The sequence below is a fragment of the Pogona vitticeps genome, chromosome 5 (genome assembly GCF_051106095.1).
Source record: "Pogona vitticeps strain Pit_001003342236 chromosome 5, PviZW2.1, whole genome shotgun sequence".
Taxonomy (NCBI): Eukaryota; Metazoa; Chordata; class Lepidosauria; order Squamata; family Agamidae; genus Pogona; species Pogona vitticeps.
Genome location: NC_135787.1, coordinates 132,322,765 through 132,339,869, shown reverse-complemented (window position 1 = coordinate 132,339,869; position 17,105 = coordinate 132,322,765). Strand labels below are relative to the sequence as shown.

The following is a 17,105-nucleotide window of genomic DNA, read 5'->3' as shown; positions in this document are numbered from 1 at the left end:
GGCTAGTTTCAGAGATTGATATGTCCCTTAAGGTAGCACTACCTGGGAATGCGTAGCATAATTGTAAGCCTGGATAAAAGTAGCAGTTTTCCTCAGAACAAAGTCATACATTCAGCTATCCCTGCGATTGGAAAAGTTTCATGTGACCTGAAATGCAGTCAAGTCTTGTTCTTTTAGAGAATTTACAAGCAGCTCTGTAGAGGACAACTATCAGGGCGACTTTTTAAAATTGTTCTCTGTAGAATACTGCTGACCTTTAGTGGAAAAGACAAACAAACTTACAGGAAAAATTGGTGTACAGGAATGCTTTTCCTAGTTCTCTGGTATCTCAGTTCTACTGCGGGTTAAGTAAGGCTGAGAACTGGACTATGCAGCAACAGCTGGTTTGATCTCCCTTGGGTTAATGAGAACTGTTTGTTTCCCACAGCCGTAACTTACTGAATTAGAGGAACATGCTTCAACCTCTTTGTTGCCTTTTCTTTGCTGCCATGAGTTAGCATCTATTTGTAGTACCATCATATTGTTGTATAATATAGATTTCGTTCTTTCATAACTCAGAGACTCAGGTAGGATGGTGCCTATCCTGATCTCTTTTTGCTGACAACCTTGTGAATTAAAACATGTTGTGAAAGTCTAATATCATAATAACTGAAATATGTGTTATGTTTACTGATTTGGCTGAATGCAAGTCTTGAGGAAGTTGCTAGAATAAAGCTACATGACTGATACCGACCAGAAAGTCTGAAAAGAGATGCTGAATTCCCACAAAAGGAATACTACAGTATGACCATAGATTTTGTTTTCTCCAAAACAGTACTTTTAACTCTTGGGATAGTTAGTTCCCTTGTTTCAGTTAGCAAACATGACCATTGTTCATAAGTTGTGTTCTTTCAAGCTTCATCACATCTCACACTAGATGGTGTGGGAGAAGATGCTTATCCAGATGCCTGTTTTATATATGCTGGCACTCATTAACTGGATCGGGATGCAGTCATTGTGGTGTCTCTCACCACCATAACTAGTAATTTTGGTTCCTGGGGTTTTGCTGCTGTGTAGATTAAGCTTGAGTGATGTGAGATTGGCATACATGGGGAAAAGGATGGAGGAATATGAAGAAGTACTGCAGTTTGAATACATGTTTGCCATATTATTGCCAAATAGAATGAATAAATAAAATAAATATTAGTGTTGTGCTAAGCTCACTTGTTTGTCTTCTGCCTGGGGAGGAGTGAGTTGGAAAAGTATTTGTGTTTGGAAAGGGCAAGTTCCTGCTTTTCCAGCAGCAAATGCCAACAGGCACATATGTGCTCTTCCTGGAGTAACTTTTTGTATCTTTTAAATTTTTAGTGCCATAGTCAAAGTCCTTTTTATCCCATTCTAGTTACTGCTGTGTTACCTCCCCCTGTCTACCTGACCAGTGCTAACAGAATAGGGTGACTGCTCTGTATAAAGTTTTTTCACTTTCCCAGCATTCCCTCAAAGCATTTGTTGGTGATAGAACTATTGCTGTGTGTTTCAGTGCACACACAAACAGAATTTTGACAGTGGCTGTGGAGTTAGGAGGGAAGAAGAAGAATCAGAAAACTAATGAACAGCTTTCCAGCTGCTGATTCTGCATGTGAAACTAAAAGAGGCACTCATTTCCCTCTTTCATATAAATATGTAAAGTTATAATTTTTTCCTAGGGGCAGCTCATGCGCACATGGATATTTTAAAGAAGACAGGTAGTCAAAATTAATGAAAAGTGCTGCCATTCTCCTCATTTTCTTTTCTCAACATCCCGTACTGTCATTGTCTTTATCTCTTCCATTTTCTTTCCACCTCAAAAAGCAGACTTGCGCATTGGACTCTCTTTTTAAGGAAAGCAGAAAACTGGCCAAGAATTTATTCTGTTCTTAGAATATGATGTCTGTTAATAATAGAATGGACATTTCAATTCCAGGAAGAGAGCTTAATGAGTCAGATACAAAGAAATTAAACAGCCATCATTTCAAAATGTGCCCAAGTCTATGGGAGAAAGTTGCAGAAGACTAAAACACATTTTTGTTCACTATTGACGGAAAAAGCGTAGGAAAGTTGAAGCACCATTGTGGATCTATTTTATGCCCCTCACTTAGCTGGTTTAAAAAGGTTTAAAATGCAGGTTTAAAATGTACCTCTGTTTTTTATCCCTTGTGGACTGCGTTGAATCTGTTCTACATCCTTTCTTATGCCTGTAGATCATGCATGAAGGTGTCAATGGGAACAGAGGAACTGGCATTAAGATCAGATAAAACCTATTCATGAAAGGAAATGTGTTTAGCAATGAGATGTATTTCTTATTGGGCTGAGATACCATCATTGAAATCCAGGGTGCTTCTGTACAGATTCAGGGTGTTTCAAGAAATTACAGTGGATTCTCGACCTACGGAATTAATCCGTATTGGAACGGAGTCCGTAGGTCGAAAAGTCCACAGGTAAAAAATTCATTCCCCATAGGAATGCATTGAAAACCAATTAATTCGTATCCCGCCCAAGAAACACCCCCCCCACGCAGACACAAAATTAAAATAAATGTAAAAAAGTTAACCTTACCTTTTTGAAGCCTTCCAGGGTCCCCCGCCGCCGTGCTCGCCGCTGCTGGAGGACTCAGAGGGCTTCGGCCCCGCTGCCAGAGGCCTCTCGGAGCTCTGCCGACGCCGCTGCCATTGGACTCCGAGGGCTTCGGCGCTGCTGCCAGAGGCCTCTCGGAGCTCCGCCGCCCCTGCCGACGCAGACTTTCTCAGAGTGAACCGGGCCTCCCGGGGGATGGTTTCCCCCGGGAGGCCAAGTCTACTGCCTGGGAAAGCCTGCGTCGGTGGCGAAGGCATCCGGAGGTCCCCTGCCGCCGCTGCCGCTGCTGGGAGCTGCGCCGGGCAATCGTCCAACGTGGCTCGGCTCCCAGCAGTGGCGGGAGGGGGAACTCCAAATGCCTTCCAGGTGGAGAAGCCCTGGAACACATCTGAAGTTCCCTGCCGCCGACCTTGAATTTCCCGCCCTTTCTCCCTGCCTGTTTGCCTTCGGAGCTCTCAAACGGCTTCCTCCAATGTCAGGGGGAAAGCTGTTTGAGACCTCCGAAGGCTCCCAGCGGCGGCGGCAGCGGGGGGGACTTTGGATGCGTTCCAGGGCTTCTCCACCACCCTGGAAGGCATGCGGAGGTTCCCCCCCACTGCCGATAGTGCTTCGGAGGCACTATCGGTGGTGGTGGGGGACCCCCGAGATGCCTCCCATGGCAGCAGAGAAGCCCTGGAAGGCATCCAGAGGCAGATCCGTGGCCTACAGACTGGAAGGGGGAGGCGAGGAAAGTGCCAAATTTGAATTTGGCGCTTTCCCCACCTCCCTCCTCTGGTCCGTAGGTCGATTCTCCGGCCGCAAGTCGAAGTAAAACTTTGCGGCCGGAGAAGTACGTACATCGAAAAGTACGTAAGTGGAGCCATTCGTAAGTCGAGACTCCACTGTACTGTGTGATGGTAAGATGGGTTTCCCGGAAGGGGTATTGAGAGGCAGCCTGGATTGAATAACTGTTGGTTGCACCACTGATATTGAGACTACTTTTTGTTGTCTCTGTGATAAAACCAAAACTTCTGTGGGATTTTGACTTTATTGCTTGCTCATGCAGTTGATGAATAAGAATTTAATTTCCCCTTTCCCTTAGAAGTAATATATGATTTCATTTTAGTATCATCATGTTAAATATATTGATACCCAGGATTACAAGAAGTTAAATTTGATGCAGGATGTAACTGAAAAGCAAAGTTTCAGACAGATAAAAAAATTAGCTTAAGAAGGATGGGGGAAAGTAACTTGTAAAATCCTTTTCAATGCATTTAGAATTTTTAGTAACTTACAGATGTTTTTGCCTCTTACAACAGTGGTCCCCAACCTTGGGCCTCCAGATGTTCTTGGACTACAACTCCCAGAAGTCTTCACCACCACCTCTGCTGGCCCAGGATTTCTGGGAGTTGAAGTCCAAGAACATCTGGAAGCCCAAAGTTGGGGACCACTACCTTACAAAGTTTATTAAAGCCTACTCTGAGTCTCTGTGTCTTATGTTACTTACAGTAAGTGTTAAGTTGTTGGACTGAAAATGTAAATTAGCATTACTAATTGTGTTTGAACTTAGAGAAATGGTTTGAAAATTTGATAATTAAAAATAATCTTTTTGTTAAACATTGCTTTTTCACTTATTTTTTTAATAACAAGATTAATTAGTCCACCTGGATGGTTTCAAATTAAAATGTTCAAATATAATTCTCCATTTTAATATTATTTTTATTATTATGAAAGAAAGGGATGAGACATTGTAGGAAATCTCTTAATTATATTTTTACAGACAGTGAGCAAGCTTCTGTTTATACTGAACACTAGAGGTCAGCCTTTAAACAAGTGACATTCAACTTCACTGACCCCTGCAGCTGTGAAACAAAAGCAAAGCAAAGCAAAGCAAAGTGTGCTGCTTATATACAGCCCCATAGCGCTTCAACACTCTCTGGGCGGTTTACAAGTTAATTATGCAGGCTAAACATTGCCCCCTCAGCGAGCTGGGTACTCATTTTACCGACCTTGGAAGGATAGAAGGCTGAGTCAACCTTGAGCCAGCTACCTGGGATTGAACCCCAGGTCGTGAGCACAGTTTTGGCTGCAGTACAGCGGTTTAACCAGTAGCTAATGATGAAGGACTATGGGAAATGTAGTGCATTTTAAGGCATTTAGTTTCTGGACTAGAAAGGAAGAAACAAGCCATGAGGAAGCATGCTTTAAAAAATAAAAGATTGTCAGAGAACTTTATGTAGTTGTTTATCTATATCATTCTCATCATATATAGGCAACTGAGCATTTTACATTAATGTTAATGTGTTAGTACATTAATCTCACATGTCCTCAGACTTTTCTATGAGGTAGACCGAGCCATTCTGTCTTGGTGCTACTGAATTCAGATGCCAGTACTGTCATTGGACATCATGATGCCATTTATTAAAAGGGACAATGTGAGATAGAAGTTACCCAGGGAGATATTTGTATCAGGTGTAGGACCCAGCACTCACGAGCTGTACAACAAATGTATTCCAGATATCTAATAGCTGGTGTAGTCCAACTCAGATGTTCCCAAGTTACATTTGCCATGTGCGTGTACTCTCTCTCTCTCTCTCTCTTCTCTCTCTCTCTGTCCTGGTGCAAACTGCTTCCTGTATTTCTAGTTCAAATATCACTTAGACAACAGTATGGGAACCTACCTTTTTGGATTTGCCCTACACTGAATGAAGACTAAGGGGGAGTTGTTTGTTAATTACCAGTTACGTAGGCATAATCTTTCACTAAGTTATACAAGGTGTTCTCATTTCTGTTGAAAGTTAGGTTTGTATATGTACAAGGGTATAAGCTCACTGGAAGGACAGATCCTGGAGCTGAGGCTCCAATACTTTGTCCATCTCATGAGAAGAGAAGACTGCTTGGAAAAGACCCTGATGTTGGGAAAGTGTGAAGGCAAGAGGAGAAGGGGACGACAGAGGATGAGATGAATGGACAGTGTCACCGAAGTGTCCAGGATGAATTTGACCCAACTCCGGGAGGGCCTGGCGTGCTCTGGTCCCATGAGGCCACGAAGAGTCGGGCACGACTTAACAACTAAATCACAACAATAAGCTATTGTCAAGGCTGACAAGGGTTCTTTTGGAATGTTGGTGACAGTGAACATAATTTTGTGACAAAGGCACAACATTTTATTAAAGTAATAAAAGACAGAGATGCAAAACCAAAAAAGCACAAACAGCGAAAAAGAAGAGACAGATGTCACATCCTTGCTGGACGTTTGGAGTCTGGTCTGTGGTGAAGTTCAGCAGTGGCCAAAATCCACTTTTTCAGAGCATATATCTGCTAATTAAGCACATCTTTCTGTCAGCCAATTTCTTGGATAGTTGTATTTCACTAATTGGCAAAATGATAGCAAAGTACATCACTAACAGGCAAACAGATAAAAGCAGACAACAAAGGATTACAGAGCTGCACATCAAAGCATGACACCTGCTAGGACAGTCTGGCCTTGGGATGCCTTATTGTTTTCCAGACTTCTGACCCTAGAACATCTGGGTTAAACATCTTGGCCATTTGGCTAGATGAGACTAGTTTCTGCAAGCTTGCAGCACTTAAAGCCTTCTCCAAGTAACCTCTAGTAACCTCTCATGCTCTGCCCAAGGCCAGCAGGAATTTAGGTATTTTACAGTTTTAAGCATTTGCATTTACAGCATTATAAGCACACAGAGGAATATTGCTGCATACCAAACTAGACCCTCTTACAGTTCTTCCAGGTGAGCTTTTCAGCTATACATCTTAAATATGCTAAAATTCATTTCTGAATAAGTACCTCAGAGTGGTACTGACCTACCAGATGGGCGGGATACAAATCAAATAAATAAAATAAATAAATAATAATAAATAATACCTAGAATTTCTGGCAGAAGAGTTGGATGCTTTCTAACATTAGCTGATAATAATATTGCCCAGTGTGCTGCAGTGGACAGAGCCGCGGTTCCCAATCTTTTTTGATTTGGGACTCTCTTTTATAATAGCCAAGTGTGGCGACCACCCTCGTGCCCCTTGCTTGACTGTCAAACCCAGAGCACATGAAGGCAAACACTCTCTTCTTTCACACTTGCTGCCACCAGGTGATCTCTAAATCACCATTTACTTCAGAAAGATTCAGGTCCGCACTTCTAGTTCTTTTAAATAAAACTTTGGTTTATTGATTACATAGATTGATTCATGAATATCTTCAGTAGCTAATCATTCCTCAGAATTTCTCCAAACTACACACTCTATTACACTGTCTGGCTTTTCTCTCCTGCCTGACTGTCTTACATTTCTCTTACTGACTACACACTGACTGCAATATTGACTCAGGCTCCGCCTCTTATAGCATCTCTCTCGGCTCCGCCTCTCAACAACATTAATATGCATGAACCCTTATTGCATAATACACATGAACCATTATGTAATATAACATGAACTATAGATCTAGTAAATAGAGAATGCTACACCAAGTAACCCATAATCCAGGCCACATTTACATTAAAAGGCATTTTTAATAGGGTAGAGTCATCTCTTCTCAGAAAGTAGAGACTTCTTTCTTCCCCTAAGGGCTTGTTTCTCATACATTCACATGAACACTAACTTTAATGTCCTTTCCCAAAAGGTCAAGAAAGAAATTATTTAACAAGGATTGCAAGACATATAAGATGACTCGCAACCCTCCAGAAAACACTTGACCCCCAGTTTGGGAAACACTTGGATAGAGTGATGGACTAAGACTCAGGAGACCTGGATTTGAATCCCTGCTTGGCCATGAGAACAGGCTGAGGTGATGATGCAGTTGGTAAAAGGTTACATTGAAAGATCTGGATTGCTATAAGCTGGTTCTGACTTGACAGAACTTAACACACAACCAAGGTTCCCTCTAAGCCATATGCGTGATTCTGTCTCCCTTCACGCATCTTTCTTCCTCCTCTGTGCAGCGATCATGTTCAACCCCTTTGGTTCTGGTCGCAATGGAACCATGAGAGTGGGAGGGGCAATTGTGTTGTGCACAAAAGAGGCAGAGCCCCACCTAGCAGGGCTGAAAATTCGAGGGTATGTTGCACACCACATTACCCTATTAGCAGGAGTCACTGATAAACAACTACTGTATATTTTACTGATCCTTTGTTCTTCCTTGCAAAAGGTGTGTGTGTTTTCTGGTTGCAGTTTATAGTTAAATGATTATAATCAATGGTGAGTGGTGAGGTGAGCTTGTGGCAAATTTTTGAATTGGAATGACCTAAATAGCACATTGGTCTTTTTTTTTTTTAAATGTCCCAAGAACCTGTAAGAATCTGGACTAAAATATCTGATATAGCAGCTACATTGTCAGATGAAAATGAGAACTAGAACTAAGGAACAGTAGATTCAGTCCTAACTTGAACAGTCATTGCCTCCTATCCTTCTGTCTCTCACAGGTATTCTTAGCATGGCTGCCTCTTCTGGCTACCTTGTAAAATATTGATGGGTCACACAGAAACTAATGTGGAGAGCCAGCAGAACGTAGTATTTAGAGAAAAATAAAACTGTTGTGAGGCTAAACATTTTTGAAGCTTGAGACACGAGGAATGAAACATTGCTGTGTGCACTTACTGAAAGTATTAATCTGTGTTGTATTGCCAAATGGTGAATTAATAATTGTTTTGGATTATTATGCATATTTGTGGTGTTAGTTTACTCAGTTTTCAGTTGGCAAAACACAGCTGTAATCTCACCATACGTCCAAGGGATAGTCACCTGGAAAACATCACAGTTGGAGAACAATTGATTTGGGTTCTGATCTGAGTTGTACTGAAGAATGTAAGAATAATTTTATAGATTGCCATTCATGCTTGCTAGTATCAATTTCTTGTTACTAATGAATTCTGTGAAACACTGATTTTTTAAAAGAAATTTGAAATTTTCTATGAAAAAACTAAGCACTGGAAAATTTCCATCCAATATTCCTTCTTTTTTTCCCTTGCTTATGTCAGAAGCATCACAGTACAATTAATAGACTGAGCAGGGAATTCTTCACTCAATAATGGGCAACATCCAAAGCACTTGGGACAGCTAACTTGAGTCAATAATTTTACTAAGCTTTTGTTTTGACTTTGATTAATTTCCCCACTGACATATAATATTGTAGCAACATTTTCTCTTAATAGCAACCAGATGTTGGTAAACTTTTATTATCTCGACCCTTAACCGTTTGTAGAATAGCTACAAATCTTGGCCCAGATTGCAAAAATAGATGGACTGCCTAAGCTTTTTCAGAATGAAAAACACTGGCCTGAGGTAACCAGTGCAGAGCTCTCTCTCTCTCTCTCTCTCTCTCTCTCTCTCTGTGTGTGTGTGTGTGTGTTGTGTGTGTGCGCGCACACACACACACACACCTGTCTTTTGACCAGGAACTCATAGATTTGCATTTTAGGTACAGAAATAAGGGGTTTATTTGATACCTGCTTAAATATTTGCATGGACTTGTTGAAAAGAGGACTGTGGAAAATGATGGGCACTGACAGATGGTTAAACATTAAATGCTTGCTTGAAATGTGGCTCTCTGGAAGCCTGAAAGCTATAAAGGAAATAAATCCATCCTCTCCCCCTCCCCACTCCATATAAGTCAGCTTTTATACGTTTCGTGGAAGGAGAGATAGAAGAATGCATTAACATGGGCAGCAAAGTTGCTGCTGCTGCACTTAACAAGTAACTTTGCCTGTCATCTGTACAAGGCATATTAACTGATGAGGAAGTGTGTGATATAAATAATATGTTAATCTGATTTTATCAAATATAGTCAAATATTGTCATGTGCCAGCTAAGCAAAGATAAATATCTGCCCATATTTATTTACTTAAAATATTTTTACCCTGACTTTCTCCTTGAAATGTACCCAAGGCGGCGTACAACAGTGAAAGACAATATTTAAAGTTGAAAGCAATGAATATACAACAGTGGTTAACATTGTTAGAATATAGTATTTAAAACTATGGACAATGGGTAAAGAGGCATCTTACATAATTAACAAGCAATATTAAGACAAAGATCCATAAGTATACAAATGTTTTTTTTAAATGCCACTCTGCACCATGGAAAACACAAAAATGGAAAGCACAATGAGTACTAAAATCCAAAGTAGCAATGCATAATCCATCTAAAAATCACACACATGTAGCTAGTTACTCAGGGAACTCTTGCCTGAAGAGAAAGGTCTCTGCCTGCTTGCGAAAAGACAGCTCTCCTGGCCAGGCTCAGGGATGAATCCAGGAGCACCCCAAATCTGCACACCTGTTTTTTTCAATGGGAGTGTAATCCCATCTAGTACCGGATGCATCCCTATTCCTTGATCTGCCTATTGACTGACCAGGAGCTCTGTCTTGTCTGGATTACGTTTCAGTCTATTCACCCTCATCCAGTCTATTACTGATACCAAACCAAACACTGATGTAGAGTAGCTTCTTTGGAAAAGTAGAGTTGCCTGTCATCCGCATACTGGTGACACTGAACCCCAAAACTCCAGAGAATCTCTCCCAGTGATTTCATGTAGATGTTAAATAACATAGGAGACAAAACAGAATCCTGGGGACCCCACAGGTCAGCAGCCAGGGTCCTGAACATGAATCCCCCAGCACCATCTTTTGAGTTCTCTCCTCCAGGAAGAACAGGAGCCACCATAAAACAGTGCCCCCCCCAAGTCCCATTCCAGAGAGACAGGTCAGGAGAATCTTCTGGTTGATTGATAGTATTGAAAGCTGCTGAGAGGTTCAGCAAAACCAACAGGGACACAGATCCCCTATCCAATTATCATTGTAGGTCATCTACCAAGGCAATCAAAGCCGTCTCTGTCCCATAACCATGTCTGAAGCCAGATTGACTGTCATCCTTCCTCTGGGATTCCCACATCTCCAAACACAGACACAGGTCTCAGTTGCAAAGTCTCAACATTTATTTTGGAACTGTCAATAAAACTGTCTATGTCAACTGGAACATAATCCTCCTTTCTTTCCAACTGGGCCGGGAGAGGTTTCCACTCATCTTGAACAAATAATTTCCAAAATTCAAATTCCAGGGCCTCGGTTGTTCTGCCGGTCTGCAGTCCTTTATTGTTGTCCCCGTCGATACAGGTATCGGGCACGGGCACATCTCCCAAGTATTCCCCCCCATTTCATCCTCTCCCTGGGTTCCACAAATTCCCAGGTTCTCTTGGCCCTTGCCTCCTCCTCTTCATCTCCTGCGCCCACCATTCAATTTTTTCTTTCCTTTCTTGTTCTACTGTTTTTTTTCCCTCTCTTAGCTTCCTTCTTGACTCTGCTTCTCCCCAATACAAGGGTTTTGGGCGAATCACTACTTTCCGTTGGTAGTCCATCTCCTCCCTAGGTACTTTTAATCTCTCCCACCTATGGAGGGGCTTCTCCAACCAGATCCAGTCCCACCCTGGTGGTAGGTCTTCCTCATTCTTTACCTCTTTGCCTTCTTCTGCTTCTATCACTGTCTTTTCTGTCTTCACCTTTCCCTTTCTCGATTGGTCTCTCCCTTTCCCACCTTTTCTAACTGCTCTCCTAGCCCTCCCTCCCCAGACCCTTAAGGCTTAAGGGTCTGGGGAGGGAGGGCTAAGAGAGCAGTTAGAAAGATTGCTTAAGATTGCTTAAGGCTTAAGCAATCTTTCTCTCCCGCCCCCCTTGAGGGAATCTGCAGAAGTAGTTTCTGGGAGAGCTGACAGTTCTGGACTTCCTTCTCTCTTCCCGATCTCTGTGGAAATGGATGGAGCTCTGGCGAGGGGTGTCCCTGTCTCGCCTCCTTGCTCACACCATGGAAATCTGACTTGGAGATGCGAAATCAAAATTGCCATTAAATGACTGTTGTTAAATGGACTGAGACTGTATATGCAGTCTTTATTCACAGTTTTGAAACAAGCAGGGATAACAATAGCCTCTTAATAGTAGGAATACTGTAATGACTTGAGAATACTGTACAGTAAATTATAAGAACATGATTAATAGATTGTTGTTAACTTTCAGTACTCCTTTAAGGTATCATTGCCTTGTGTCAGAAATTATCAAAATGTTCTAAGATCAGCTTTGAACAGTGCACAGGAAGAAAAGCCAAAGGCAGATGCAAAAATGTGCTGTATTGAAGTCTTCCCCCAGTTTCTGAATCACTCTCCCTGCAGAAGGGTTGATGAATGGCATAAACAATGACTAAGCCAGCACTTTGGTTTTGAAAATGTATCTTGCTGCATTCCAGACTATTGGTTTTTGAAAATCTGTGCACAGTGGGAAAAATGCAAGAAATGTTTAATTTCCAGGCTAATTCTGTTGGTAAAAATTGCTACAGTAAAAAGATTTTTAAGAAAGAAAGAAAAACAGTGATACAGAAAAGGAAGATTACTTTTGCAAAATACATTTAAAGGGGAAAAATCATTCTGCTCGTATATATGTGGTCAGTCCAATAACAACATTTAATTTTCATCAGTATGTTGCAAAGTTAATGCCCTCTTGATTATGTTGTTGTTTGTTGCTTAGTCGTGTTTGACTCTTCATGACCCCATGGACCAGAGCACGCCAGGCCCTCCTGTCCACTGCCTCCCAGAGTTTGGTCAAATTCTTGATTGTATGAATCTGTAATTAAACAAACTTGTTTCCTGATCCCTAGAACTGCAGTACTACCTTATAAGATAACAGAGAAATGTCAGGAGTATTCATTTCGAAAACATCAAGGGCAAATCTGCACAAGTACTGAGGCAGAGCAGGATGCCTATTTTTAATCAGGACAGCGCCTGGGAATCAAAGTTGTATATTTGATTTCTACAGCAACTTTTTGACCTGGAGATTGAACATCTCTAATAAGTAGGAAAAAGTGCAACTGGATTACACCAGTGGCTTCCCACCCCACTCTTCTTGTGTTCCTGCTTGACTTGCTAAGTTTGATCAAGCTACACTTTAGCATCATTGGTCTATGGCTGAAGAGATGGAGGCATGCAGGCATGATTCTTGGGTGAGTCAACGGAAAACAAATGAGGGTGGAAAACACTCTCGTCATTCTTCCCTCAGCTGTATATATTTGTCTTGAATGGTAAGCTGCTGGTAAAGACCTAGACTAAGAGTTGATTAAACCCGGAATTCTGTCTCCAACAGTGTGCCTGTATTGTGTGTTGGGCTTGCAAGACAGATCGGGGATTCTGTTGGTGTACTGCCCACCCTGCTGCATACCAACAGTCTCCCTGCCTGAGCTCATGGAGGTAGCCTTGGACCTGGTGTTGAGGACTCCCAGGCTGTTGGTGCTGGAGGACCTCAACATCCATGCCAAGGCTGCCTTGACTGGGGTGGCTCAGGACTTCATGGCTGCCATGACAACTATGGGGCTGTCTCAATATGTCATCAGCCCGACACATGAGAAGGGCCATATCTTGGACCTGGTTTTCTCAACGGGACTGGAAGATGGTAGTTTGGATGTGGAGGGACTGGTTGTGACCCCATTGTCATGGTCAGACCACTTCTTGGTCAAGTTTATTAGCTTCTCCCCTCTGCAAGGGTGGGGGATCTATTAAGATGATCCACCCTCGGAGACTAATGGATCCGGATGGTTTCCTGAACGCTCTGGGGGATTATCCGTCTGATATGGTTGGCGCTCCTGTCGAAGCTCAGGTCACCCTATGGAATAAGGAGATGACCCGGGCTGTTGACATGATTGCGCATAAGCGCCCTCTCCCTGCACACAGAGCCCAGACAGCTCCTTGGTGTACTTCTGTGGGCGATGAAGCGAGAGGGGAGATGGTTGGAGCGCAGGTGGAGGAAATCCTGCTGGAAGTCTGATCAAACATGACTTAGAGCCTATTATCAGGCCTATTTAGTGGCATTACGGCTGGTGAAATGGCAATCTTTCTCCAGCCGTATTGCTTCCTCAGAATGTCATCCAGCAGAGCTGTTTTGGGTGGTCCCGGATCTTCTTCAACCGGGAAATCCGGTGGAGGTCCTGGACTGCTCACCAGCTTGCTGTAATGAGTTTGCCATTCATTTTGAGGGAAAAATCGCTCAGATTCACAGTGGCTTGGACTCCACCGTTCTGCAAAATCAGAGGATGTGTCCAGTGTGCTGTGCTTAGGTGAAATATTAATGGATGAGTTTCAGTTATTGAGACCTGAGGATATGGACAGGGTGCTTGGATCTGTCTGTTCTACCACCACTTCACTCAACCCTTGCCCATCTTGGCTAATTGGAAGATCTGACAGAGGGGTTTGCACCTGGGTCCAGGAGGCCGTGAACGTCTCTTTGAGAGAGAGAGTAGTCCCTACCACCTTGAAAGAGGCGATAATTCCTTAAAAAGCCTAACATGGACTCAAGGTTGGTGGTTAACTACCGACCAGTGGCGAACTTCCCTTATTTGGGCAAAGTGTTGAAGCGGGTTGTGGCTGGGCAACTCCAGGCCGGATTTTGGTACGGAAACTGCCTTGGTCGCCCTGTACAATGACCTTTGCCGGGAGAGAGACGGGGGAGTGTGACCCTGTTGATACTCCTGGACCTCTCAGTGGCTTTCGACACCATCAACCATGATGTCCTTCTGGATAGGCTGGCTGGGTTGGGTGTTGAGGGCACTGCTTTATGGTGATTCCACTCTTTCCTGGCTGACGGTGTCCAGAGAGTGGTGCTGGGGGACAGTTGCTCTGTTCCATGGCGTTTGTGTCATGGGGTTCCTCAGGGCTCGATACTGTCCCCCATGCTGTTTAATATCTACATGAAACCGTTGGGAGAGGTTATCAAGAGGTTTGGGCTGAGGAATCAGCAATATGCTGACGACACTCAGCTCTACCTCTCGTTTTCCACCAATCCAGGTGAGGCAGTTTCTGTACTGAACTCGTGTCTGGACCTGATAATGGACTGGATGAGGATTAATAAATTGAAACTCAATCCAGACAAGACGGAAGTGCTGTTAGTTAATGCTTCGCCAGACAGGCTGGAGGGCTATTTCCCTGCTCTGAATGGGGTTACATTCCCCCTAAGGGACAGTGTCAGTAGCTTGGGAGTGCTCCGGGACCCCAGGCTAACTCTGGAAGCCCAGGTGGACTTGGTGGCCAGGGGCGCCTTCCTTCAGCTGCGGAAATTATGCCACCTATGACCCTACCTGGATGAGCGGAGTCTCATGACAGTTACAGACGCAATGGTAACATCTCATATAGACTACTGCAATGCACTCTACATGGGGCTGCCTTTGAAGATGGTCCGGCGATTGCAACTGGTCCAGAATCGAGCTGCGCGGCTGACGAGTGGTGGGCCGCTAGGGGACATATCAATCCGATTCTGATTAAATTACATTGGCTACCAGTTGCTGCCTGGGCCCAATTCAAAGTGCTTGTTTTGACATATAAAGCCCTAAATGGCTTGGGCCCTGGATACCTGAAGGACCGCCTCCTTCCAAATGAGCCTACCCGGCAGTTAAGATCTAGCCAGGGGGCCCTTTTAAAAGAGCCGCCCCTCAAGGAGGTAAGAGGGATGGCTTGCAGACAAAGGGCCTTTTCGGCAGCTGCCCCCAGACTATGGAATGCCCTTTCGACTGAGATTCGTCTGGCGCCGATGCTGCTGACATTTCGGCACCAGGTCAAAACCTTCCTGTTCCAGAAGGCTTTTAATAGAAATAATATCAACTGTGGGTCCTGATGGCAATTTTTAGAGTGTCTATTTTAATTGTATTTTAATTGTTTTATCCTTTTATTGTATTTTTATTGTATTTTAATTGTTGCAAGCCGCCTAGAGACCTTTGGGTAGAGTGGGCGGGATATAAGTTAAGTAAGTGAGTAAGTAAGTAAGTAAGCAAATAAATAAATAAATAATGTGGTTTTTTTTAGCAAAAATTTGTCTAGAGGGGCGGGGTAAAATTGAATGAATGAATGAATGAATGAATGAATAAATAAATAAATAAACAAATAAATAAATAAATAAATAAATAAATAAATAAATAAATAAATAAAAAAAAGACCCTGTCTTAATTTCAGGGTAATAAGCAGAGTGGGTTTGTTGTTGTTGCTTGTAATAGCCCATCGGGACGGGAGAGTCACTGTGATGAATTTTGGTAAGGTTTGCTCTAAAATCACCCATGCTGGTGGCCATCCAGATCTTACGGGCCGACAGTGCGTTCTGGAGGTTTCATACGAAGACATTTCACCTTCTTCTTGACCTGAAGTTCCTGCAAAACAAGTTTGCTGCAAATTAGGTTTTACTGGCAGTGGCAACAAAATCAGGTGATGCAGCCATATTTCGGTGATGGCAGTAACAGCGTGTTTGGGAGCTATGTGGTCTGCCGTGAGTTCTGAGAGTTCAAGTGCTGCTCCCTAACGCTAGGAGTTTCCCTCTTCGATTTTTTTTAAACAGGTATTAATTAGATTACCCAGGATCAGAATGCTATGTTATCAGCAACAACTTTTTTTTTCCGAATAGCAATTGTTAGTGTGGACCTAGTAAACGGCCTTAGTTTGCAGGGCTGTTAATAATGGGACCTTTTGGAGGTTCTTAACTCACAGAGTAGACATACGTAGTTATTTGGTGGTGCTAGCGCCTAACTACAACTGTTCTTGTAACTTCTATTGTCTGTACTTTATGCATTTCCTTTCCTTCTGATTTCACTCTCTCAGACACCCACCCCTGAGTAACACTTCATGCTATGATGAAGTGGATTTTAGTCTAAAGGTAGCTAAGAAGCATACTTCATAATGTGTGTTTTCAAAACATTTGTGTTTTAAGGTGCAGTAGCAGCCAAATGCAACTAGGACTTACGGAGAAAAGAAAAATATTATGGTTCACTGTAAGTTCCTGATATCTTCTTCCAAAAAGGACCCCTTTTTTTAGGAAGAAGGGGAAAGGGAAGGTACGTAATGAGATAAAAATGGTTTTAAGTTCATGTATGTGTGGCTTTTCTGAGTCTGGTATTTTTCAAAGCTGTGATAGTTTACTCTTAGATATGTAAAGTGGACTGTGCTAAAGAGATAGCCTCCTTTAGGATTCTGGAGTCAAATAATGCCATGGCTGGGATTAAACCTAGTGATAAGATCAGTACACCATGCTTCCCCCCCCCTAAAATGTTGCAAAACATGTTCTAAAATAAACACATGTGATCGTGCTATTTCTGCTCAAGTTTGTTGAGTAAACAGTACTGAATCTTCTCTGAATTCAGAGCTCCCATGGAGTGGTCAGGTAAAGACAGTATTTACAATATCCTGATTAACGGTGTTTTGATTTGCTTGGATATATTGCAGATGTGCATATAGCAAATGTTTCATTCATATTTCCAAAATAAGTCTGCATTTGTAACAACCAATCAATCATTCTTACCCCCCCTACCCCTACCCTTAGCTTTCAACTGGATGATTTGATTTTTCTTTTTCTTCTAGATTTATTAGTTAACCTCTAAAAATCTCAGTTAATTGTTGATTTTTGTTTGTCTGGAAAACCTTTGTGAGGAATCTGAGCATTACTATGTATTACCAATAAAGAATATGTACCTGGTGCACACAATATAACTAACTACCTGTAGTGTTTTCAACACAA

The 17,105-nt window shown here is 42.6% G+C and overlaps 1 protein-coding gene across 5 annotated transcripts in view; it reads left to right on the top strand.

Annotated features, from left to right (window-relative positions):
* ST7 (suppression of tumorigenicity 7) overlaps positions 1-17,105 on the top strand; it is a 139,982-nt gene that overhangs the window by 19,690 nt on the left and 103,187 nt on the right. The window contains exon 1 of one of the 5 annotated variants that reach the window (XM_078376726.1): positions 16,724-16,751. The exons of the other annotated variants lie outside the window; for them this stretch is intronic. Coding sequence (XP_078232852.1) covers positions 16,739-16,751 — 13 coding nt within the window. The 5' untranslated portion in view covers positions 16,724-16,738. Of the gene's footprint in view, positions 1-16,723; positions 16,752-17,105 lie in introns of those variants that run through there. 5 annotated transcript variants of the gene reach the window in all.